The sequence below is a fragment of the Balaenoptera ricei genome, chromosome 15, assembly GCF_028023285.1.
Source record: "Balaenoptera ricei isolate mBalRic1 chromosome 15, mBalRic1.hap2, whole genome shotgun sequence".
NCBI lineage: Eukaryota > Metazoa > Chordata > Mammalia > Artiodactyla > Balaenopteridae > Balaenoptera > Balaenoptera ricei.
The window spans coordinates 52,888,680-52,913,965 of NC_082653.1; the positions used below are offsets into that span (position 1 = coordinate 52,888,680).

Sequence of the window (25,286 nt, forward strand, 5' to 3'; positions counted from 1 at the left end):
AGCTTTTCTTATTTTTTAAATTTTGAAACATTTCGAACTCCCATAAAAGTTGAAGGAGCATGCAGGGAGCACCACGTATCCCTCACCTAGATTCACCCTCCCTCTCCCTCCCAGTCCTGCCGCTTTCTTGCCCCTTCACTTCTTGAGGACCTTAATGTCTGCCCAGAGCAGGGTACACAGGACCTAGTGGTAAACAGGTAACAGCCCCAGCCTCCTAGAGGTAGACAGGAGACACAGAACTTCCTGCTGATGAGTGCATGAAATCTGGGGCTAAGGGCTGCCCAGGAGAGGACCAGGAGCTCCTCAGCATATGACAGGGGCCTGAGGAAGCCCCGTGGAGGGAGCTGAAAGGTGAAGAGGGCGGGCTTGGGAGGAGCAAGCCCAGACAGAGTAGGACAGGAGGCCACGAGGCAGGAATGGTTGGCAGAGGCTACTGGCCCAGGGCCTTGCGGCCACAGGTGGGTTCCAGGCTCATCACGGGTAGTAGGAGGTTGGGACGGATTTATGAAGAGGAGGAATGTGGTCAGTGTCGTTTTACAAAACTCCCCTGGTGCCCTAAGGAGAACAGACTGGAGGGGGTCCAAAGTGGGAGCGGAGAGGCTGGTGAGGGCACCACCACAGCCCGGGGGAGAGAAAAGGGAGGGGAGATGGGAGATGCTAGAAGGGGAAGGAGAAGGGCTCAGTGATGGGTGGTCTCTTTCGGGGGACAGGGTTTGAGGGAGGACTGGCCTGCCCAGCCCGGGATGACAGTGCCACCCACCAGGAGGAGAATCCAAGGGGAGAAGGGAGCTGGGGGGCAAGTGGCCCTTCCAGTTCACACAGTTGGCATCCTGCTGGACGGGTGTGTTCCTGTCGGTCAGGAGTGGTTCCCACCAGTGTCAACGGAGCAGAAAACCCTCAGAAGTGGCAGATTGATACCAGTTCTGGGTCTCTGCACTCAGTGAGTGGGTGGGTAGGGGCATTAATTATGATGGGGATAAAAAGTAAATAGGATGACTACTGTACACTTATTTTTTAAGTATTTATTTATTTGGCTGCACCGGGTCTTAGTTGCGGCACATGGGCTTCTTAGTTGTGAGTTGTGGCATGAATGTGGGATCTAGTTCCCCGACAGGGATAGAACCCGGTATCCCTGCATTGGGAGCGCAGCGTCTTATCCACTACGCCACAAGGAAAGTCCCTACACTTACTTTTTAAAAATATCTTGCATTGGTCTTTCCTTCAAGCTAAAAAAAAAAAAAAAAAAAGGTAATTCATGGTCATGAAAATAAACAGAAAATACTGATTATGAAAAAATATTACAAAATCTACAGTAATTCCACCATCTAGAGATAAGTCTATGATAAATAATTTTATATTCAGAAAATTGGGGTGATAAAGTGCCTTTTTTTGTTTTTTTGCCGCACTGCGTGACTTGCGGGATTTTAGTTCCGGACCAGGGATCGAACCCGGACCCCGGCAATGAAAGCACGGAGTCCTAACCACTGGACCACCAGGGAATTCCCTATTTTTTTTTTCTAAATGTATTACAAATGTCTCTCCAGCGTCCATTTTACAACGTACCACTACAGGGGTGGGTGATCATTTATCCAACCAGTCCTGATTGTTGGACGTATCCCAATTGTTTCTAGGTTGGTAACAATCCTTTCAAAAGCCTTGGGTGAGATTCCTGCACACGGGGTGGACACAGCCACTATCATTCCACCCGCGGCCCGTGAATACCCGGCTCTCAGGTATCCTTGGCAACATCCGGTAATATCATTAAGAAGAAAATATTGATAACGCCCCTCGCTTCATCTTGTGTGCACAACCTCTGCGTGTTTTTTCCTGGGGGTTGCATTTTCCTTGGTTAGCTTGGAGAGCTGGTCCAGGCACGTCCCCCCCCCTCGCCCCCCCCCCCGTAACCCCCGCCGCCTCCAGGCTCAATGTGGCTGATTCTCCTGGAGGCCGGGAGGAGGCGCGCGCGGACGCCGTCAGGCCCAGCAGATTCCGGACGCCCACCCAGGCCCTTTGAGGCCCGGGCACCGGCTCTAACTTGCCTTCTGCAGGGGCCAGGGAGGATTCCTCAGTGACAATCCGGCAGATGGCCGGCTATCCGAAGAATGCGGGTGAGATCCTTACTCCTTGTCATCCTCAAACAGACACTCCAACACAAGTCGCAGCCCCTCCTCCTCCCTGTCTGATTGCCCCACAGCAAGTACCTCTTCTAAGAGACCATATGACTCATTGTTTATTATTATCTATTGCTTCTCCCCAACCCACCCCCCTTAACGTAAGCTCAACGCCACCACGGCAGGGGTCTTTGTGGACTTGGGCCCCTAAGGTGCCCAGGGTGGAGACCTGGCAGGGGAGCGGGCGGAGAGGCGCAGGGTGCGGATGGGGTACGGCACTCGGAGCCCAGGCAGGGGCAGAGGTGCGGGGACCCAGAGCGCGCAGTCGGAGTTGGGCGGAGCGTAGGTGCGAGAGGAAGGCACGGAGGATGAGGCAGTCGGAGGTGGAGGACTGAAAACAAGGATGGGAAAGGGGGCGGGAGAACGCGGGAAGGAGGGGATTCGACGGAGGATGCGGAGAATGTGGAAATGCGGAGCGGGCGGGGGACCAGGGCAGGAGGGCCCCATGGGACCTGGACCTGCACCTGCCTGGAGCCCAGGGGCAGGGGGGCGGCGGGGACTTCCAGCAGCAGCTTTAGAGCGACACGAGGAAGGCGGAGGGGAGGGGTGTCAGGGTAGTGGCGTTTTCTAGAGAGGAGCAGCGTCTTCACTCTGCCAACTGGGAGACTGGGGGCTCCGGCTGGCCAAAGCGGGGCGGGCGGAGGGAGGAGCCCGCGGGGCTGCGGAGGGTCGCGGTGAGCGGAGGGCCCGGGGCGCCCTGCAGGAGGGGAGGCAGGGGCGTCGTCGCGCCTGGACAGGAGGCAGGGCGGGTGTCCGCTCGGAGGATGCTGGGCCGCTCCGGTCGCCACCCGCCAAGTGTCCAGGAAAGCAGCCCCCAGGCCCCGCAGCTCCCCGCGCCAGAGCAATCCCGGTCCCCACCGCGCAGGGTGATCAGAGAATAAGTGTGCAGTGATCGTGCGCTGTGAGTGGGGGCTGGACCGATGGGCGAGGGCTGGATAGATGGGCAAGGGTTGGACCAGTGCAGAAAAAGATGCTTTCCCCTCACGGAATCCCCTCAAAGAGGCAGATTTTTTTTTTTTTTTTTTTGTCTGACGTTTTATTTTTGACATAATTTCACACCTACAGAAAAACTGCAAGTGTACAAAGCATTCCCATACACTTTTCACCCAGGTTCCCCAAAAGTTAGGAATGAAGCCAGCCACAGCAGCAACAGTGAAATTTAGAAACGTGTCCACAACTTCTGAGCCCGCGTGCCGCAACTACTGAAGCCCGCGCGCCTAGAGACCGTGCTCCGCAACAAGAGAAGCCACCACGATGAGAAGCCCACACACCACAATGAAGCGTGGCCCCGGCTCGCCACTAGAGAAAGCCCTCACGCAGCAACGAAGACCCAGCGCAGCCAAAACTAAATTAATTAATTTTAAAAATGCTTAAAAATTTTTTTTTCTTCAAATTGAGTTTGAGGATTCTTCTGGTTAGAAATTCTATATCGGATCATGTGATCTGAAAAACGTTTAAATGTTTCCCCTGAATTTATATGATGTATTATGATGGAAAAAAATGAGATCTGGGCATCTTATAAAATACATTTGTCTATTAAAAAAAAAGAAACTAGTGTCTAATAGGAAAATAACTAAACTATGTAGCCAGCCATATGTAAATAGGGTTATAATATTGGGGGGGGGAGTTTTACAATATACAGTTAGGTGGAAAAAGCAGGAATACTTGAAAATAATTGCCATGGAGTGTGTTTGCAATGATGTAAAATTTAAAAGAGAGATTCATTTTCAAAAAGATTGACAAGAAAGATGACAACTGGAAACTCAAGGGACCCAAAACAAAATGGAAAGAACGAAGTTGGAGAATTCACACTCTCTGATTTCAAAATTTACCGCAAAGCAACAGTAATTGAGTCAGTGTGGTGCTGGCACAAAATAAACACAGACCCATGGATAGAATTGAGAGTCCAGAAATAAACCCTCACATTTATGGTTAATTGTTTTTCAACAGGGGAGCCAAAATAATCACAGAGAGGAAAGAACAGTCTTTTCAACAAATGGCACAACTCAGATATCCATATGCAAAAGAATGAAATCAGAGCCCTACTTTGCCCATTAAAAAAAAAAAAAAAAAAGACACAACTCAAAATGGGTCTAAGTCCCAAATGTAAGAACTAAACTATAAAACTTTTTAGAATACATACAGGTAAATCTTTGTGAACTTGGATCAGGCAGTGATTTCTTAGATGTGACATCAAAAGCACAAACAACAAAAGAAAAAACAGATAAATTGGACATCATCAAAATTAAGAACTTTTGTGCTTCAAAGGACACCATCTTAACTGGGAGCAATAAAGTGAAAAGACAACCCACAGAATGGGAGAAAGTTTTTGTAAATCATATATCTAACAACGGACATGTATCTAGAATATAAATATAAAGAATTTTTAGTCTTAATAATAAAATGACAACTCAATTTTAAAATGGGCAAAGGATCTGAATAGACATTTCTCCAAAGAAGATATGCAAATGTCAAATAAGCACTTGAGAAGAGGATCAACATCATTAGCCATCAGGGAAATGCAAATCAAAACCACAGTGAAATGCCACTTCATATCCATTAGCATGGTTATAATCAGAAAAACCGATAATAACAACTGCTGACAGGGATGTGGAGAAATTGGAACCCTTACACACTGCTGGTGAGAATGTAAAATGGAGCAGACCCTGTGGAAAACAATCTAGCAATTCCTCAAACGGTTAAACATCGACCCAGCAAATCCGATCCCAGGTGTATCCCCAAAAGAATTGAAAACATCTGTCCACACAAATTTGCACATAATGTTCACAGCAGCATTAGTCATAGTAGCCAAAAAGTGGAAACAATGCAAACGTCAGTCAACAGATGAATGGATAAACAAATTGGGGTATATCCATACAGTGCAATACTATTTGATGATAAAAAGAATGAAATACTACTGGCATGCTACAACATGGATGGACTCTGAAAACACTATGCTAAGTGAAAGAAGCCAGACACAGAAGATATATGATTGTATGATTCCATTTAAATGAAATGTCCAGAATATACAAATCTATAGATACAGAAAGATTAATAGTTGCTTAGCATGGGAGGATGGGGGACTTGGGGGTGATCGCTAAAGGTTTCTTTTGGAGTGATGAAATTGTTCTAAAACTGAGTGTGGTGACGTCCGCATCTCTGTGAATCTATTAAAAACCATTCAATTGGTACACTTTAAATGGGTGAACTGTATGGTATGTGAGTTATAGCCAATAAATCTGTTACCAAAAGATACAATAATAAATCCTTTATGTGTTAGCATAACAAATTTTTATGAAAATCACTATATTTTCCAAAACAAAGAAATTTTATGAGAACGGCATAGTTCTACTTTTTTTTTTTTTTTTTTTTTTTTGCAAATCTCTTTAATGTAGGCTTAATGGAGGACTACAGGTTCTCATCTGTGCTTTGGCATTCAACCTGTTACACGTCATGTAAACTTTGGAATATCCCACAGGGACTTCCAGGAACCCCAGACTACACTTTGAGGACCATTTGTCTATTGTAAAATTCATATTTTTCCTCTTGCAATTAATAAATGTATTGTGGGGAAATATGTACTTTGGGAATATGTAAATACTAGTTCCTTGTTAAACTTTCACCCTCCGGTCTTAGCGGCCACTGATAATTTTTGCCCGAATCAATTACTACTTACGATGGTCGCCAAAGGGTGATTTTCCGCATCCTTCCTTCTGCATTTATTAGTTGGCATTCTACTGTAAGAGCTTTCCCATCTCCCCATTTACTTATTTACATCACTATCGATCATGCCTTCTTATTTTACTCAGTTATAATCTGTTATTATCATTATTTAGTTTGAATCAAATTGGCCCAGCTTTGGGGTAGGTCATTTTAAAGTTTCTATGAAGTCCATAGGAAATTTCCTTCCGCTGGCTAACGAAAGTGACGGGCCTAATGATGCATTTAAATGATCGCTTCCGTAGTAAGTCAGAAAGAGAAAAACAAATATCGTATATTAACGCATATACGTGGAACCTAGAAAAATGGCACAGATGAAACGGTTTGCCTGGCAGAAATAGAGACACAGATGTAGAGAACAAACGTATGGACACCAAGGGGGGAAAGTGGCAGAGGGGTGGGGGGGTGGTGGTGGTGGAATGAATTGGGAGATTGGGATTGACATATATACACTAATATGTATAAAACAGATAACTAATAAGAACCTGCTGTATAAAAAATAAATAAAATAAAAATTTTTTAAAAATGACCGCTTCCGCTCAGTGAGCTCAGAGTCAAATCCTGGATCAGGTCTTGGGGTCTCAAGCCCCCCAACTCTCTTCTCGGAGGGTCCACCGCCCCGGAGGCCCTCCTCCCCGCCCCCAAACCCGCCGTCCAAGCCTCAGGTCAGATCAAAGCTCGGTCCCCGGCTGCCGCCGCCCAATCCTGGGCTTGCCCCGCCTCTTTCTCCAGCCCTGGCCCCGCCTCCCAGGGCCGATTGGTCCGGCCGCCAGCTAGGCACCGCGCACGGAAGACCCGGAGAAGAGGAGTTTGCCCAAAGAATGGGCTTCCCGCGGCCCCGCTGCGCATGCTTGCTAGGAACCCTCTAGTGCGCTCCTAGAGGCCGGCTTCCCCGCGGGGCGGTGCGCGCTCCCTACGGCCAGCGGGGCGGCGCGCGCGGCACGGGGCTCGCTCCCGAGAGGGCAGGTGGGGGCGGGGATTGGGCACCCGGGTTGCGGTGGCCGGAGGGGCCTGGGCCGCGAGGTCGGCGCCTGTGGCTGCGGCGGCCCGAGGCCAGAGGACCCGCCGCGGCTCGGTCTCCGGAGAGGGAGGGCCCCGCTGCCGTCGCCGCCCGGCCGGTGCCCGGTGAGGACGGGCCCCAGCGGGTCAGGGAGGGTCTCGGGTCACTCGGCGTGGCCGCGCCCCCAGCTGGGCTCTCCCGGGGGTCCCCAGGACTGCTGATGCTGAGGAGGGGGGTGTCCCCGGACTCTGCGTCCCGGCGCTCAGGCCGCCTCCTTGTCCTTCACCTGCGATTCGCAGCCTCCTTTCCCCTCGCTCCTCCTCACCCCCCTCCACCCACCCGACCCTGGGACTGAGCCCTGACACCCCAAGTCAGAGAGCCCCACATGGGTTTGCCTTTCCTTGACCGTGTCCGCTCCACCCAGTACTGCCCCCGCCCTGGCATCCACCCCAGCCCCATCCAGTCTTTGTGCCTCTGGAGGTCCCAGTGACCTTGCACTTTTTGCTGTTGTTACACCTGCTTCCACTGCTGAATATGTAGATTACCTGTTGGGGCTTTCAAACTTTTCTGACTCAACCTACAGTGAGAAATATATTTTACACGCCTGTAGATGCAGATTACTGAGCGATAAGTTTAAAGGGAGATTTTTAGCCCAACCTCACATGACGCAGCCAGATCTACTCTACGTGGGTTCTAATTCCAACCTATCCTATCCTGTCCTGTCCTGTCCTATTCTATTCTGTTCTTTCCATTCCAAAAGTCTGTTGCTAACCCATTAAACTGATTTCAGGACCTAATGAGTCTGACCACAGTTTGAAGCCCTTGCTTTAACGACCAGTCTTTCACTTCCGTTACCCCTTGCCTTTGGAGGATGCAGAGGTCTAATAACAGATAATCACGTGTAAACTTCAATTCCAAAGAAAGGGTATATTTTTATTATTTTGACATTAATGCTTTTCGGGGCCAAAATCATCTCCAGGACTTGGTGCGATTCAGGCAGGTTTACCTTGTTCCTCTTCCCAAAAGCTCCTAGTCGGACTTGGGGAAAAGTTTGTATGTGGAGGCTAGATTATAGAGCGTTTATAACGGAGACGGACACTACTTTTATTGGAGAGGGAAATGTTTCAGCTTTAGGAACTCAGCACTGCGTAGGGAGAATCGGAACAGCCGGATGCCGGGCAGAAAAGCCATTTAGGAGGTGGTGGGTATCGAAGCCCTGAGGTAATGTGGGGTGGGAAGGCGTGGAAGATGGTGTGACCAGGTGCCCAGAGATGTGAGGACGAATTAGGGCTGATATGGGAGGCGTGGAAATAGCCACGATTGTGCTCTAGGGGGGTTGGGGGATCTGGGGCTGCAAGTACTATTAGCTGGAATCTCCCTTTCTGTGTCCTCTGCCTCTAAGTTGCTTTGGAGCAGTGGTTCTCAAGGGACATGCAGCAATGTTGGTTGTCAGGATTTGGTGGCTGCTACTGGCATCTCGCAGGCAGAGGCCAGGGATGCTGCTAAACATCCTTCATTTCACGGGACAACCCCCCACAACAAAGAATTATCTGGTACAAAATGTCAGTGGTGCCGAGGTTGAGAAGCCCTGCTTTGGAATAGAAATTTTATTTTATTTAATTTTATTTATTTATTTTTGGCTGCCTTGGGTCTTCATTGCTGCGGGCGGGCTTTCTCTAGTTGCGGTGAGCAGGGGCTACTCTTTGTTGCGGTGCGCCGGCTTCTCATTGCAGTGGCTTCTCTTGTTGTGGAGCACCGGCTCTAGGCACGTGGGTTCAGTAGTTGTGGCGCATGGGCTTAGTTGCTCCGTGGCATGTGGGATCTTCCTGGACCAGGGCTCAAACCCTGTCCCCTGCACTGGCAGGCGGATTCCTAACCACTGCGCCACCAGGAAAGTCCCTGGAATAGAATTCTTAATCTTTAGGGAGATCACTGCCACTTTCACCTCTCCCAAGACTAATGCCTGTATGCACACTCAGAGACTTTGCACATAATGGTAGGAGGGTCCATGAGCCAATCAGTGTGCACCTCTAATTTTCATAGCTTGCTGGGGGTGGGGGGCGGGGCAGCTTTTGGAATCATCCAGGAGCTTTTTCAAACATCAAGATATTCGCTCCTCCCCCTTCCACTATTCAGAACCTCTGGTGGGCCTGGACAAAGTATTCCTTGTTCTTACATGATGATTCACAGTTTATGGAAGAATTTCACATACAGTGTCTCATTTGTCACTTTTCCTGTTTCACAGATGAAATCAGCCCAGAGAAGTGATGGGATTTGCCCCAGTTCTCCCACCCAGCAAGTCAGCGCTAACGACGGGTGTTGGCGGACAGTGATGGTGGTTCTCACTCTTGTGTACGAAGGTAATTCTGTTGATCCGCCATCAGCTGCTGAGCAAGGCTCTGCCTTTCAGGATCTTAGGGCTTGGACCTACTGGTGTCTGAGAGGCACCTGACAGTTTGTAATATTGTGTGTGTCTTGGGTGTTGGGTTTATTAGAGCAGGCAGTCTGAGTATTGCACTCAGATTGCTCTGTACCTCAATTTTGGGGGGAGGAGAAGCAGCATAAGAGAGTGACCAACTGTAAACTGTGAGGCTCTCCTACTTTCCATTTACATCTGCCTGACTTAAAAATATTCTAGCCAACTCAATAAATCTTTACTGAGTAAAAATGGAATATTATGAAAAAACACATTAGGGCCCAAATATTTACCTCAAAACAATGATCATCCAAAAATTAAAAAATACATTTAAATCCACCTAGAACAAATATATAAATGTATTGCAAATAGAAGTTTCATAAAATAATGCTCACTTCTGTTACACACAATGCAGATTGGTTATTTCCTATGTAATTTTTTAAATTGCTGCCTGGAACCCAAAGATTATAAGACCAATGACCAGGGAGATTTGAAAAGCAGAGGCTTAGACCAAAACAAAGAAAATAAAACTCTTTCATACAGATACTAAATGAACACGTGTGCAAGCTTTTACTTAACTCATCAATCGAGGAACCGGTAAGATCTTACAACCAGTTTGCAGGAGAATCCAAAAAAGATTCTGAAAGACTGTAGATTAGGAATATTAACATGAATGTGCAAATGGAGGCAAAACCGGAGAAATTACTTACTTATCTGTATTTATTTACATGGCAAGAAAGAGAGAACATGTCTACAGAATAGAATTATTTTACCTTGTTCCGTTATCTGTGCAGAGTTGCAGAAGTAGCTCAAAGGCAACAACAGGCTAGAATCGTATAACCTGAAAGGCTGTGTTCTAGACAAAACCCAGTTCTCCATTGAAACACAAATTTTCCCTACGGCCTCATAATCTCAATGAAAGATATTTTTTGCATGAAATAAGGCTGGTCCAGTAAGATTGGGCCTGATTATTTACATAGGTGCAGCAGGCATGCTAATTCACCTCGTAGGCTTTCTTGAGTTTGTTTTGCTGGAAGTCTCTGTGAGGAACCTCAGACTGGATTTTTAAAAGTCTGGTATTTGTTATCCCAAGGTACTAAAGCCGTGCCCAACGAGCTTTCTCCCCCAGATTTCACCTGTACTACTTAAAATTTGGACAAATTCCACTCTTCTTGAGGTCCCCAAAATATCTTAAGGTGTCTGAAACTTGTTAACTTGGTATTAAAGGATCCTTTAAGAGGATGCAATCATGACTCTTCCACCGATATAAAATAAATAAATGTTAATGATTCTGTTTAATGCATTAATGAGGGAACCTGTACAGTGTGACAGATTAAACGAGGTGATGTATGTGAAACACTTCATGTGTTGCCCTGCATAAAGAAAACCTCAAATCCTTATTAAGTTGGTCACTTAGCCTCTGGCCACCTAACCTCAAGGGCATCTATTCCAGTGTTTCTCAAAGCCAAGTCCGTGATCCACCAGAACCAGAGTCTCAGGGGGTGCTTGTTAAAAATCCAGATTCTTGAATTTTGCTCCAGACTCACCATCAGAATTTTGGATGGGAAATCCAGGCATCTGATTTTTTTTTTTTTTTTTTAATATCAGAGAAAGGTTTATTGCAGGGCCAAGCAAGGAGAATGGGTGGCTCGTGCTCAAAAACCCCAAACTCCCGATGATTTTTAGGGAAAAGTTTTTATAGGCAAAATTTGGGGTGAAGGCTTCAGGGTATGTGATTTTCTTCTGGTTGGTTGGTGGGGAGGTAACAGGGAGGGGCTCCAGGAATCCTGTGCTCTAAGCATCTGCATTTTTATCAAGTGCCCTGAGTAATTCTTATGGAGACCAGAATTACATATACAAATAATTGAAATAAAAGCTTCATGAAAACTGTACTTAACCTCAGTATATGGGTGCACTCCTTCTGTTCTGTTTTATTTTTCAAGTGCTGCTTTTAAGCAGGTTTCTCAACCTTGACCCTGATGCTGTTTTAGACCAGATCCTTCCTGTGCAGGGTGATGGGGGCTGCCCCGGGCACTGTGGGATGTTGAGCAACATCCTTGGCTCCCACCTACCAGATGCCAGTAGCCTGCCCCACCCCCTAGTTATGACAACCAAAAATGTCTCCTGACCTGGCCGGATGTCGCCTGGTGGGCAGATCACCGTGAATGAGAACCACCAGTCTTAACCTACTGCGTTGATTCCTATGGGTTGGAATCCTCAAATTGAAAAGAACCATTTTAACTTATATTAAGAGTTTAGGCCCTGAAAACAGACACAGGAGGTTTGAATGCTGACTCTGTCCTTTAGCGGCCTGGCTCTCGGTCACAGGAATCTAAGAGTGAGCCTTAGTTTCCTCCTCTGTGAATGAAACAACAGCAGGCCTAATGGATGAGGGTATTTGGGAGATAAAATGGAATAAAGCATGCAAAGCCCTCGCCTAGTGGTATTTGGTGAACATGAAATGTGTGATCACAGTCCTTTGGACTCTTGAAGCATGTGTGATTGGAAACCATCTGGGAAAACAGAAACTACCGTAAGGTTTCACTGGGAATTTCATTGCTCTCCCTGGTGGTGGAAGAGCTGAGAAGCCACATGGGAAATGGTGAGCGGCCCAGGGATTAGCAGTGGCGGGATGCCGCCCCCACAGCGAGGCCCGGCAGAGCAGCCAGGGTGGCAGGCGGGACCCAGCAGAGCTGGAGCAGCCACCCCAGGCAGGTCGCTCTGGGGACACCCTCCAGTCTCCCATGGTGCCTCCGGTTGTCCAGATCAGCTGGAAGCCACAGTGCTAAGCCATAACATAGCTGGTTTGTAGGGCTGATCAATGCAGCTCTGAAGGCCTGACTCTCACTACCCATGTGGTCCTGGGCCACTCGCTTCAGGCCCGAGCCTCAGTTTCCCCAGAAGCAGAGCAGGGATGATGGTGAAGGGAGATTGTTGGGTCCCCATACTTGAGGTACACGTGATGTTACAGGATTTTTGTTCCTGGCTCAGGTGCCAGCTCGAGGACCAACCACATGGCTCTGGATCAGAGAGTATCCCTTTTGTGTCCCCTCCTCTCCTCCCCCACCCTTCCACCCAGGAGGCCTATGGGTCATTTATTTTCTCTGTCAACTTCCATTGTATCTGTAAGTTTGAAACTTGGGTTTTCAAAATCCTTTTATTTTGAGTTAATTTTAGACTTTTTTAAAAATTGCAAAAAAAAGTACAAAGAATTTTCCTATACTCATCACCCAGTCTCCCTGAATGTCAGCATCTTACCTAACATTGTGCAGTGAGCAAATCTGGGAAATCCACGTTGGTACAAAACCATTAACCTAAACTATTGACTGTATGCAAATTTCACCAGCTTTTCCCCTAATGTCCTTTTTCTGTTCCGAAATCCCATGTTGCATTTTGTCCTTGTGTCTCCTTAGTCTCCTCCAGTTTGTGACAGGCCCTCAGCCTTTCCTCGTCCAAGATGATCTTGACATTTTGGAAGTGTCCTGGTCAGTTGTTTTGTAGAACGTCCCTCCATGTGGCTTGAGGGTGCCACATGGGGGTGTGCTTTCTGGGCAGGAATATCACAGAGGTGATGCTGTGTCCTCCTTGGTGCATCTTATCAAGGAGGTCATGGTGTTGATGTGTCTTATTAGTGGTGAAGTTGACCTTGAGCACTTAAGGCTGTGTATGCGAGATTTCTCCCCTGTCAAGTCATTATCTTTCCCTTTGTGGTTAATAAATATCTTGGGGGAAATGTCTTTGAGGCCATGCAAGGCCCACAACACAGACTGCAAGGTACTTGATTTTCACTTGTTTTTCTGTCCCATTGTCTATATTACTTTTTTTTAAAAAATTTTCTTTGGATTTTATTTTATTATTTTATTTTATTTTTTGGCTGCACCGTGCAGCATGTGGGATCTGAGTTCCCTAACCAGGGATCAAACCCATGCCCCCCTGCATTGGAAGTGTGGAGTCTTAACCACTGGACCACCAGGGAAGTCCCCTGTCTATATTACCTTTATTTTCCCGTATGACACATCTTGCATAGGAATGGAATCCCTACTTTTCCTAAGAGTTACCGAGTTAAAGAAAAAAATTACCAAGCAAGGAGATGCAGCTTATCTTTAAAGTGTTTACTATTTTCCCATTGTAAAGAGTTCATGCACATTGTAAACAATTTTGAGAAAACAAAAGAAATTTAAGGGAAAAAATAAATTGCTTTCCTTACTAGTTTTAACATTTTGAGATATTTCCTCCCAGTTATTTAAGGTTATTTTTTTTTAACATCTTTATTGGAGTATAACTGCTTTACAATGGTGTGTTAGTTTCTGCTTTATAACAAAGTGAATCAGTTATACATATACATATGTTCCCATATCTCTTCCCTCTTGCATCTCTCTCCCTCCCACCCTCCCTATCCCACCCCTCCAGGTGGTCACAAAGCACCAAGCTGATCTCCCTGTGCTATGCGGTTGCTTCCCACTAGCCATCTATTTTACGTTTGGTAGTGTATATATGTCCATGCCACTCTCTCACTTTGTCACAGCTTACCCTTCCCCCTCCCCATATCCTCAAGTCCATTCTCTAGTAGGTCTGTGTCTTTATTCCCGTCTTGCCACTAGGTTCTTCATGACCTTTTTTTTTTTTTTTTCCTTAGATTCCATGTATATGTGTTAGCACACTGTATTTGTTCTTCTCTTTCTGACTTACTTCACTCTGTATGACAGACTCTAACTCTTAAGGTTTTTTTAAAGTCACAAATACATACAATAAAATTAGTCAATAAATAACAAATGTGACCAGACTTGAGACTTGAGATGAGACAGAAGAAATGAAGTGGATTGAGGTCTAGAGGCAGTGTCATGGTCCAAGGAATATTTTGGTCTTTTTTTTTTTTTTTTAAACCTTAGCTTAGAAAACATAGTCTTTGCCGATTTGTTAACTGGATTTTGCTTTCTACCTAGTATATTTTGTAAATACAAACGTTTTCAGAAGTCTTCCTGAATTATTTGTCTGATATGGAAAAACTCCCAAATTCTAGTTTTTAAACGTTGTGATACATCTAATTCTACCAAGGATGCTATACGTGCATTTCAAGGAGCAACATTGCCATCTTGTGGTCATCTTATGGTATTGCTGCTGAGGATTTAGATTTGTGTTCATGTTAGGGGCCTGCGTTACATAATGCTTTGGTCCTTCACAAGGGCTCCATCTGGTCTGCAGGTGCGGGCTTCCCACTCTAAAGAAGAATAAAATAGCAAACATGTTGAACACATGTGTGTGCAACAGAAAATTACGTGTATATTAAAGGCACTAATACAAGAATGGAAACAGCTGTGCATTTGAGTGTCAGGCTCGTGGGTGATTTATGAGTATCAGTTCTCAACATTTTAAAATGTTTTCTATGTAGTTTTTACAATATGATCTTAGCAACTTACAAAATATCTCAGTATATAGTCCATGCCACCCCTCTCCTTTGGTGAGGAAACCAGGCCCAGGAGTGAGAAGCCTGTTTCTGATGGAGAAAACTGTTTTTTATCCAAGTGACCCTGGGGACATGAGTCATACCTATAAGGATTTTTTGTTTGTTTGTCTGTTTGAGATCTTAGTTCCCTGACCAGGGATTGAGCCCGGGCCCTGGCAGTGAAAGCACCAAGTCTTAACCACTGGACCACCGGGGGATTCCCTATAAGGTTTTTTTTAAACAACCGTATTAAGATATGATTCACATAGCATACAGTTCCCCCAACTAAAGTGTATAATTCAATGTTTTATTGTATTCACAGCCAATTTTATAACATTTTCATTACCCCAAGAAGAAACCCCACACCGCTTAGCATCACTCCCTAATCTCCCCCTCCCTCCCCTCCAGCCCCTGACAACCACTAATCTACTTTCTGTCCCTATGGATTTGCCTCTACTGGACATCTCACATAAATGGAATTATACGACATGCTGACTTTAGTGTCTGGCACCTTTCACCGAGCCATACTGTCTTCAAGGTTCATCCACATGGTAACATGTATCAGAACTTCATTCATTTTTATGGCTGAATAAATTCCACTGCATGGATAGACCACATACAGGCCAGAGCAGGTATTTCAGAGGGAAACATGGATTATGGATTGACCCAGCAGGTGCTGATCCTGCACGGTGGCCCAACAGGAGAGTGGTGTCTGCAGAGTTGGGGGGCAGCTGCCAGGCGGCCTGGGTGAGAAGGAAGGGGTATGGACTGTTCCTGCAAAGTCTAACTGTTGAGGGAAGGAGAGGGTCTTGTGAGGTTTTGTTTTAGTATATAGGAGACCTAAGAAGATTAGGACCTGAGAACTCTAAATGCAAAGACCCAGAGAAGGCAGAGAGGTTTGGAGACCAGAGAGAGCAGGATATGAATGATGGAGAAAGGGCCCCCAGGGGGTAGAGTGCCAAGGGAACTGGACGGGACACTTCATTTTCCAAATCAGGATAAAAATTGTACGCTGTCTTTATCCAGACAGTGATGAGTCATTAGAGCTTAGGCAGCATCCATTCTCAGTGGATAAATTGTGAAAGAGAGAAATTGTAAAATTCAGAATCATGGAGGGATAACTTTAGTTAATCAGAAATCTGTGTTGTATTGAGAACCTCATTCACCAGTATGGTAGGTGAAGCATTACTATGTATGGTTTGTTATAGTTGGGTTTTTGTTTTGTTTTGTTTTTGTTTTTGTTTTTTTTGCATGTGTGTTAAAATATACCTAACAAAAATGTACTACTTTGATCATTTTTAAAAAAATTTTTTGAGTATAGTTGCTTTACAATATCGTGTTAGTTTCTACTGTACAACAAGGTGAATCAACTATACGTATACATATATCCCCTCTTCTTTGGATTTCCTTCCCATTTAGGTCACCACAGAGCATTGAGTAGAGTTCCCTGAGCTATACAGTAGGTGCTCTTTAGTTATCTATTTTATACATAGTATCAATAGTGTATATAGGTCAATCCCAATCGCCCAATTCATCCCGCCCCCCCCCACTTTAATCATTTTTAAGTGTACAGTTCAGTGGCATTAAATACATTTGCATTGTTGTGCAACCATCACCACCATCCATCTCCAGAACTTTTTCATCTTCCCAAACTGAAACGCTCCCCATTAAACACTAACTCCCCATTTCCCCTCCCTCCAGCCCCTGGCAACTACCATTTGACTTTCTGTTTCTATGAATTTGACTACTCTAGGTACAACATATACGTGGAATCATACAGCATTTGTCCTTTTATGTCTGGCTTATTTCATGTTATAGACTTTTTAAATAAGTAATTCTCATTTGCTATCCTTTATACTTAATATTTTTATTCCTTTCACTGGGTTACCAACCCTTTAAATGTGATCATCTGAGGGATTTAAAATTTGTGTAGCATGGCCCCTAGAGTTCAAGAGTTCAAAAGCACTTTGATATTGGATATTTCACAACTATTAGTATTATTTCATCTGTCAAAAAGCCAAAACCAACTAGGTTCAGTCACTTGCCAAGAATATCAGTTACTGCTGCATAACAAATGAGCCCTGATCTTACTGGCTTAAAATAACAGTAGTTTATTATTGATCAGGGTTGCATGGGGTGCCTGGGCTTGTTTCCCCAGCCTCCTTCTTGTGGCTACACACAGCTAGAGGGTCTGCTGGACTGCACACTGGAAATGGCCTCCCTCCACGCCTGGCAGTGCCTCCATCCCTTGCATGTGGCCCTTCATACAGCTTCCTTCTCTGGCAGCCTCAGGGCCCCTGTCCATGAGGGTGAGGGCGTCCAGACCCCCACAGCGAGCTTCTGCCACACTCTATTGGCTACAGCAAGTGAGCAATGTGGGCTGGAGACCAGTCCAGATTCAAGACCACATGGCAAAGGGGCCTGCATACTTTATGGGAGGATCTGTGGTCATTAAACAGTCTACACTTTAAGGCCCTTTAATGGCTGAGAATGGGAACCGTCAATCGAACCTAAATTCAAGCCCACTGGCAAGGAGCCAAGCCTTTCCACAGTCTGTAGTCAGCCACAGTTCAAGGTCTTTTGTTGAGCTGGAACTTGTTCCATATCCTTTGAGGTACAGAGATTTTAGTTGAGAGAATTACACTGATTCGGGATACACATGACTCTGGGTACAGTTTCACGGGAATGTGGGGGTTCTCTGTCATGCCAACCCCCAGTGGCCTGAAGGAGGCCGGGCTTCGGCGTCTGATCGCCTGAGACTGAGGCCATTGGTGTGTCGGGGTCCCTGCAGCCTCAACTCCTGTCCCTCTGCACGGCGGGGACCAACCGCCTGGTCCTGTAGGAACATGCATACTGGGTGGACAGTGACCGCAACGTTTTGGGGGCCTGAGTTGTCTGGAAGGCCTGTGGAAGGGAGGGCCGGTTTCTCTGCGCCCTCTCGCCTCGTTGAGGAGAGGACGCCGGCTGGAGACCAAGTTCATTCGCCCGGCAACCCGGAGCGCGCAAGCCCCGGAGGCGGGCTGCCGGCGGAGGGACGTGGGCGGAGACCAATCACAGAGCGGGGGTGGGGGCGGCCAGGGGGCGTGGCTTCCCGCGTAACCCTTTCCCGCCCGAGCGGCTCTGCCCGCGGAGGCGCCGGCTCTGTCTTGCTGCGGCCGGTTCCCATGTGCCCCCAAGTCCGCAGTACCGCTACATCGCCCTGTGGGGCGGGATGGGCAGAGCCGGGAAGGACTGCACAGGAGGAGAAGGGGTTGGCTTGTCCGGGGGCCGGAGGAGGATGACGCTGGAGGACAGACCTGGCCGGGGACTCCCAGTCCTGTGTCCCGTTACCTGTTATCTGGATTTCCTTGAGTCTCGCCCCTCCGGACAGGGCTTTGCTGCTGCCCGGGGCTGGGCGTGCAGGCGTGCAGTGCAGGGGGTTTGGGAGAGGTTGTAGGGGACACGGCGCCCCCTGCACCGTCGGCCTTGGCTCCGTCTCCACGGGGACCCAGGAGCCCCGCGCTTGGGCTGACAGGCCTTGGGGAGCTGAATGTATGTGGGCCCCAGACCAGGAAATGTCGGAGCAGGAATGGGGGACCCAGGTATTAGAACCGTAGAGCTTGGGATGGGGATGACAGCTCACAGGTGGGGAAGCTGAAACGTGCTGGGAGGCCGCATCCTGTTTCTGGGCTAGTACTGATAGATGGGAAAGACCCTGACATGCACCCACCACCCAGTCCCCCAGGAAGACAAAATGGCCACTGATGCCCCAGGGCTCTGGTCTCCAGGCCAGCCCTGCCTGTCATCCATCCTTTCTGCTTCTCCAGACCAGAAGCCAGGGAGCCCTCAATGACCACGGATTCTCTGGACACCTCCACAGACCTGGCCCCACTCAGCTGAGGCAGAGCCAGCACCAGCTCAGACACAAGGTCGCTGCCCTCGTGGGGCCCTGGCATCCCCTAGCACTGGGTGCCCCGGGGCCTCTTGCCTGGGATGGGGGATGGATCTAGTTGTGAATCCAGAGAGTCCCTCCTCCCAGGGCCAGGCTCCTCCTTTGGGGTCTGCAGTGTGCCAGCAGGGCCCCAGCCCATGCTCCTAGTGACACAGTGTCAGGGTGAAGGGCACCAGGCATTCTGGGAGGGTTGGTGACCTGAACTCATGTCCCCAAAGTGCTTTTCCCCAACGCCTGGTGCTCAGGAAGACCGGTTCCTGTTATCCTGGACGAGGTACCCCAGGTGCTGTGCGGGGCGGGCTCTGGACCCACCTCGACTGGACTCCCCGCTCTGCCTTCATGGCTGCATGCCTCAGTGTCCTCATCTGTAACCTGGGTCAATGAGAAAGATCAACTTTCATAACGTGGGGCTGAAGGTTAAATGGAAAAACCTGTGGAAGCACTTCACCCCGTGCTCAGCACCTGTGGGCCTGGATTCCTAGTAACTCACAGCTGTCAGCACCTTGGTCACCCCAGTAGCCCCTTGAGAGCCCTGTTTTGGGCACATTTTGTAGATGGGAAAGTGAGGTTTGGCTGGGGGAGGTGACGGACTCAAGGCTACCAGGAGAGTAGAAGCACCAGCCCAGGGTTCTCTGGCTCCATTCAGGTCCTTCCCCGGGGGCACCGAGGCAGCCCCATCTGCCCCAACCTCCAGCCCAGATTCTTCCTGAACCCAGGCCTAAGGGCACCTCCACTGATGGGATTTTGCCTCCTGCCTTAGGACGGAGCCCTTGGACTGCTGGGTTCCTTCCAGGGAGGTGGAGGAGAAATCCATCTGCTGGGGCCTGAGCGTGGCCTGGGGGCCAGGCCATCGTTCCCGGAATGCCCCTGCCCGAGCCCAGTGAGCAGGAGGGCGAGAGCGTGAAGGCCGGCCAGGAACCCTCCCCTGAGTCCCCTGAGCCGGGCACAGATGTCGTCCCCGCAGCCCCCAGGAAGCCCACGGAGTTCTCCGAACTGGTCCTACTGACGGCCTCCACTGAGAATGGGGATGGAGTGGACTCCCAGCCCAAAGCAGTGCACTGTGTCCTGTCCTTGGAGATGTCTGGCCCTGACACCCTGGCTGGGTCCCCCCAGATCCTGCCAGTAGAGGAACAGCAGGGGGCAGTCCAACCAAGCCCCCAGGCCCAGGAACTGAAACACAGCAAGCCAGACACAGGTGAGTTCCGGGCCAGCTGCCCCTGTCTGGCCACTTTTGTGACCCTGCATGCTCAGACTTGGGCTTCGCATACCCCCCTTTCCAGTGAGGTGACCTTGGCCATCCCTTCCCTGCTCTGAGCAGGGCCTCCTGGACCTTGACCCAGGCTGGTGTGACGATCGCAGGACGTCATCCCAGGGCACCCCAATCCCTGTGTTCCCATCCGTGCCCCTGGCTCAAGCCTTGCTCTGTGTCAGCTGACCTGGCCCTCCCCTTGCCTTCAGCAGCCCCCCAGCCCCTGGAGTTCCTGAGGACCCCATTTGGGGGCCGCCTGCTGGTGCTGGAGTCCTTCCTGTACAAGCAGGAGAAGGCTGTGGGGGACAAGGTATACTGGAAGTGCCGCGAGCATACCGAGCTGGGCTGCCGGGGCCGGGCCATCACCCGTGGCCTAAGGGCCACAGTGATGCGGGGCCACTGCCACCCGCCCGACGAGGAGGGCCTGCAGGCCCGGCGCCAGAGACAGAAGCTGCCCAGCCCAGCCCTGCCCGAAGGCTTGGGGGATCCCCAGGGCTCCGGCAGCCGAGTGGAGGAGCCCCTGGAGGGGGTGGGCCCGTGGCTGTGCCCCGAGGAGCCAGAGCCGGCCCCGGGGCCAGTGCTGAGCAAGCCAGCTCCTGAGGAGGATGAGGGGCTCCGAGCCCTGTCGCTGCTGAGCTTGCCTCCCAAGAAACGCCCGACGCTGGGGACCGGTGAGTGCCCCCCCACCCAAGCTCTACTCTCAGGCAGGTGGGAACCACAGCCCTTTCCTCTGCCCAAAGATAAATGTGGGTCCCACGTGGCTTCTTAATGTGCTCAAAGTCAAAACGATTTTTAAAATATGAATGCGTCCAAGTAATCATTAAGCCCAAGGGGTAGAACTAGTGCTCGTGAACCAGGCGGCCCAGGTCCTTCTGGAGCTTCCTGATGCAAAAACCTGAGGTTTATGGACCCCACGTGATTCTGGTAACCTTTGAAGTTTGGGAAGGTCGGCCTGGTGGGAGACTTGAGCTTTGTGCCCCAGGTTCAAGATCCAGCCCTGCCTCATGTAGCTGGGCAGCCTTGTTGAAGCTCTGCAGGTCAGGAGGTCGCTCCTAAGATGTGTGATAGCCTCGCCGTTAGGGGCTCTCGTGCTGAAGTGCCAGCCCTGGTCCAGCGTTTGTTGTCACTGAGTAACTGATAGATGGAGTCTTTGCAGAGGTTCTTATTCTTTGTTTGTTGGGTTTTGTTTTGTTCTTTGCGGCAGTTTTTATTACCAGTAACTGGGAGGTAGCTTGGTCCCAAAGGCTGGGTGCCTCCAGACCTGGAAAGGATTGAAGGATTTAGGGATTTAAGGCGGCTGCTGTGCTGGGTGCCGGGGGCTGGGCGAGAAGGACTTGTCTTTCACTGTGTATCTTTTGGTCCCATTTCATTTTATGGCCTGTGCATGTGTTATTCGAAAATTAGATATAATTTTCAAACAAACCCTAAGAAAAAGTATGGCCAGGAGTGACTGAGCAGGCAGGGTGTGGCGTCAGAGCCAGCTTGGCCCTCCCCAGTGTGTGACCTGGGACGCGGTGCTTGACCACCCGGAGCCGTGGCCTGCTCACCAGCCACCAGGAGAGGAGCCGCACGGCCTCCTTGGGGCACTGGGTGGGCGATCCGTGGGGATGCACCCAGGGCCCTGCCTTGCACGGTAAACTAAAGGAGCAGAGCTCCGCCAGCCTGCACCTGCCCAGCCCCCTCCCCACTTTCTCCTCCAGGAGGGCCCCCGCCCCTGGAGTTCCTGAGGACCTGCTACGGGGGCAGCTTCCTGGTGCACGAGTCCTTCCTCTACAAGCGGGAGAAGGCTGTGGGGGACAAGGTGTACTGGACGTGCCGGGACCACGCACTGCATGGCTGCCGCAGCCGGGCCATCACACAGGGCCAGCGGGTGACTGTCATGCGTGGCCACTGCCACCCGCCTGACGTGGAGGGCCTGGAGGCCCGGCGGCAGCAGGAGAAAGCCGTGGAGTCACTGCGGGCCAGGCCGGGCGGCCCTGGGGGCCAAGCGGACAAGCTGCTCCAAGGTGTGGACAGCCTGTTCTACCGCAGGGGGCCGGGCCCCCTGACTCTCACTAGGCCCCGGCCCAGAAAGCGGTCAAAGGCCAAAGATCAGGACCTCCTGGCCCAGCCCCAAGGCGAGGAGGACCAGGACGAGGACCTGGGTGAGTCCACACCCGCTGGCCCGGCGCTCTGCCTGCACTCCAATCTTGCTCCCCAAGGTCCCAGGAGGTGGGAGGGGGGCGACGCCAGGCCTGGCCCAGCCCCAGGCCCTGCTCCGGCTCACACCCCAGCTTCCAACCTCCCTCCCCTGACCCCCTCTCCCATTTCTCCCCAGGAGGCCCTGAGTTCCTGAGGACCCCTCTGGGGGGCAGCTTCCTGGTGTACGAGTCCTTCCTCTACAGGCGGGAGAAGGCGGCCGGGGAGAAGGTGTACTGGACGTGCCGGGACCAGGCCCGCATGGGCTGCCGCAGCCGAGCCATCACCCAAGGCAAGCGGGTGACAGTGATGCGAGGCCACTGCCACCCGCCCGACCTGGGGGGCTTGGAGGCCCTGCGGCAGCGAGAGAAACGCCCTGGCACGGCCCAGCGAGGGAGCTCTGGTAGGCCAGACCAGGGAGCGGCCTCGGGGGACAGTCAGAAGACGCAGACTGCCCGCCCCGTTCCCTCTTGACCTCCAGCAAGCATCCTCCCCGTCCTTACTGGGGACCCTCTGGAAGGTTACAGCTCCCTCCTGTCTCCTCTCCCTACCCCCACACCCCCTCCTGGTCCACCTCACCTTATCCCCAAGTCAATTAGGTGACTTGGGGCGTCACCCTTTCTCTTGGGCAGTGGGCCTCACTCTCCTGCTCAGACCAGCCCAGAATCTCTGCAGCACTTGATCAACCCAGGCTCCCTTTCCTCCTTCTCATCCTTTCTTTTTTCTTAGGAATGTATAGGATTTATAGAGAAAGCTAATTGCACAAGCTGGTTTCTCATTTTTCCAGTGTGGGTGGCTGACACCGTGCCCAGTAACAAGCACATCCTACAGATGTGGCTTAAGGGCTGAAGGTGCCCGTTGCTGTCATTGGCTTCTGTTCTCCTCCAGCTGTTCTGCCTGAGCATCTACCATCGTTCCTCTGGGCTCTATGATGAGGGTCACAGCCCCCCTCCTCCCACCTTTGTCGGCTCCACAGTGCTTATGTTTGACTCTCGTGGCCACAATAACGTGCATATTCCGACTCATCTTGCTAAGAGCAGCCTCGGCCCAGCCTTCTCTGCTGTCCCTGCTCTCCCTCTGGGGTTCCCAGTCCCATACTTTTCTGAGTCATCTGAGTCTCCTTTAGAGCCTTTTTGGCCCTAAAATTCTCTCAAACTCGAGATCTCTGATTTTTTTTTTCTGACTCTCTTTTTATCCCATTTCTTTATAACTTTTATGTACCTAGGGATGATCTGGCCTCGCCCTGTCCTTCCCCCAACTCCCACCCCGAATAACCACTCAGCCATTGTTCCTTTTTTTGTTTTCTTTCTTCCCTCCTTCCTTCCTTGCTTCCTTTTTTAATTTTTTGGCTGTGCAGAACGGCATGCAGGACCTTAGTTCCCCAACCAGGGATTGAACCTGCGCCCCTGCAGTGGAAGCGTGGAGTCTTAACCACTGGACCACCAGGGAAGTCCCCTTTCCGTTGTTCCTTAGGGCATCTGCTGCCCTCTTCCCTAAAGCGTGCTTCCTTCCACTGCTGTCAACTGGTTTTTTATCTCCTGTTGACTTCCAACCAGAGACAGCAAGGACTCAGCAGTTACCCACTGCCTCCTCCTCTTGAGGCAGCTGTTGCACTTTTTTTTTTTTTAATAAATTTATTTATTTATTTTGGCTGCTTTGGGTCTTTGTTGCTGTGCGCAGGCTTTCTCTAGTTGCGGTGAGCAGGGGCTACTCTTTGTGGCAGTGCGCGGGCTTCTCATTGTGGTGGCTTCTCTTGTTGTGTAGCACGGGCTCTAGACACGCGGGCTTCCGTAGTTGTGGAACGTGGGCTCAGTAGTTGTGGCTCGCAGCTCTAGAACACAGGCTCAGTAGTTGTGGCTCGCGGGCTTAGTTGCTCCGCAGCATGTGGGATCTTCCCGGACCAGGACTCGAACCTTGTCCCCTGCATTGGCAGGCGGATTCTTAACCACTGCGCCATCAGGGAAGCCACACTGTTGCACTTTTGTTCTATAAATCTGTCCACAGCTGAGTGGGAACACTGCAGTGGAGGTGTGGCTGTTTGTGGCTCCTTTTCCATGGTTGTCTGGTGTCTGTGCTCGAATGACTGCATCTTTCCGAGGTGCATGCAGGGGGTCTTTGCTTGAAGGTATAGGGTCGTGTCTCCATCCCTGTGGTACATAGCTGTGCTGGGGGCACTTGGGGCCTTTTCAGGCCGGAAACGGTGTCCTTCACTCATGAAAATTTCCTCGTGTTCAATGACTTTCCAGTCCCTGTTTTTCTGATATTTCCTTGATTTTGCTTTCCAGTCCTTCTATTTAATTTTTAACTTTCACTCTTGTATTTGAACTCCTTTGCATTCCATCCTCCGAGGAGTGCCGCGGCCCTGCCGTCCAGCCTCTGGCAGTGGCCTTGTTTTCTCCAAGTACCTTTTCTCTATGAGTTTCTTTAGTCTCTGCCGTTCAGGGTGAAGCTTCTCTGTTTTTTTGGGTTTTTTTTGTCAACTGGTGAAATTTTCCAGCCAGGTACATGCCCATTCAATTTTCTGTTCATCACACAGTTGTATAAAGCAGCAAAACTAAAGGGGGAATGATTGTTGTATACACTTTAAATTGCTTTGCATGGTCTCATTTGTGATACTTGGTGTAAGAGTCTTGACTTTTTCATCATGTAAGATGGCGTGAGAATCTTTGACCCACGTGGCCAGTGGTCCTTAGCCAGGTTTAAGGAGAGACCCACACGCTCTGTATGTGGGTGCTGACCAGGCGACCCTCGAGACCCCAGGCCTTAGCGCCCCAGGACCAATCTCCTGCAGCGGTTTCAGCCTGGCTGCCGGCTCCAGGGACTTGGGCAGGGAAACAGGGAGTTTCATGTCAGTGCAGACCTCCTCCTCCTCCCCCACACCCCAGACTCTTCCTCCTCCGGGGCGGGCACCGTCTCATTGCTCTTCACGCAGACAGTCCTCGACAGTCCCCCGGTTTGGGGCCTGCCCTGGACCCCTCCTTCGGAGGGACCTCGGGCCTCCCTAGGCTTGGCCACTGGACTCTGCTTGTTCTGAGAGTCTCCCCCCGAGGCTGGACGAGCTCTTGCTTTGCCAGGTCTGTGACCAGGTGACCCCCTCTGCCCAGAGTCTAACCTGGGTCAGCATCTCTGCCGTCTCCTCTCCTCTCTGAATTTCTGGCCTCATGCCCTGTGCCTTTTT

At 50.0% G+C, this 25,286-nt stretch overlaps 1 protein-coding gene across 6 annotated transcripts in view; it reads left to right on the plus strand.

Moving 5' to 3' along the window:
- The first annotated feature begins 6,778 nt into the window (after positions 1-6,778).
- The window catches only part of FLYWCH1 (FLYWCH-type zinc finger 1), a 34,848-nt gene continuing 16,340 nt past the window's right edge, over positions 6,779-25,286 (plus strand). For 2 of the 6 annotated variants that reach the window (XM_059895750.1, XM_059895754.1), the window contains exons 1-7: positions 6,779-7,016; positions 9,137-9,251; positions 18,557-18,658; positions 19,442-19,876; positions 20,140-20,601; positions 21,631-22,074; positions 22,248-22,511. In XM_059895750.1, coding sequence (XP_059751733.1) covers positions 19,543-19,876; positions 20,140-20,601; positions 21,631-22,074; positions 22,248-22,511 — 1,504 coding nt within the window. In that variant the 5' untranslated portion in view covers positions 6,779-7,016; positions 9,137-9,251; positions 18,557-18,658; positions 19,442-19,542. The remainder of the gene's footprint in view (positions 7,017-9,136; positions 9,252-18,556; positions 18,659-19,441; positions 19,877-20,139; positions 20,602-21,630; positions 22,075-22,247; positions 22,512-25,286) is intronic. The other 4 variants (XM_059895753.1, XM_059895755.1, XM_059895751.1 and 1 more) reach the window with 3 other exon arrangements.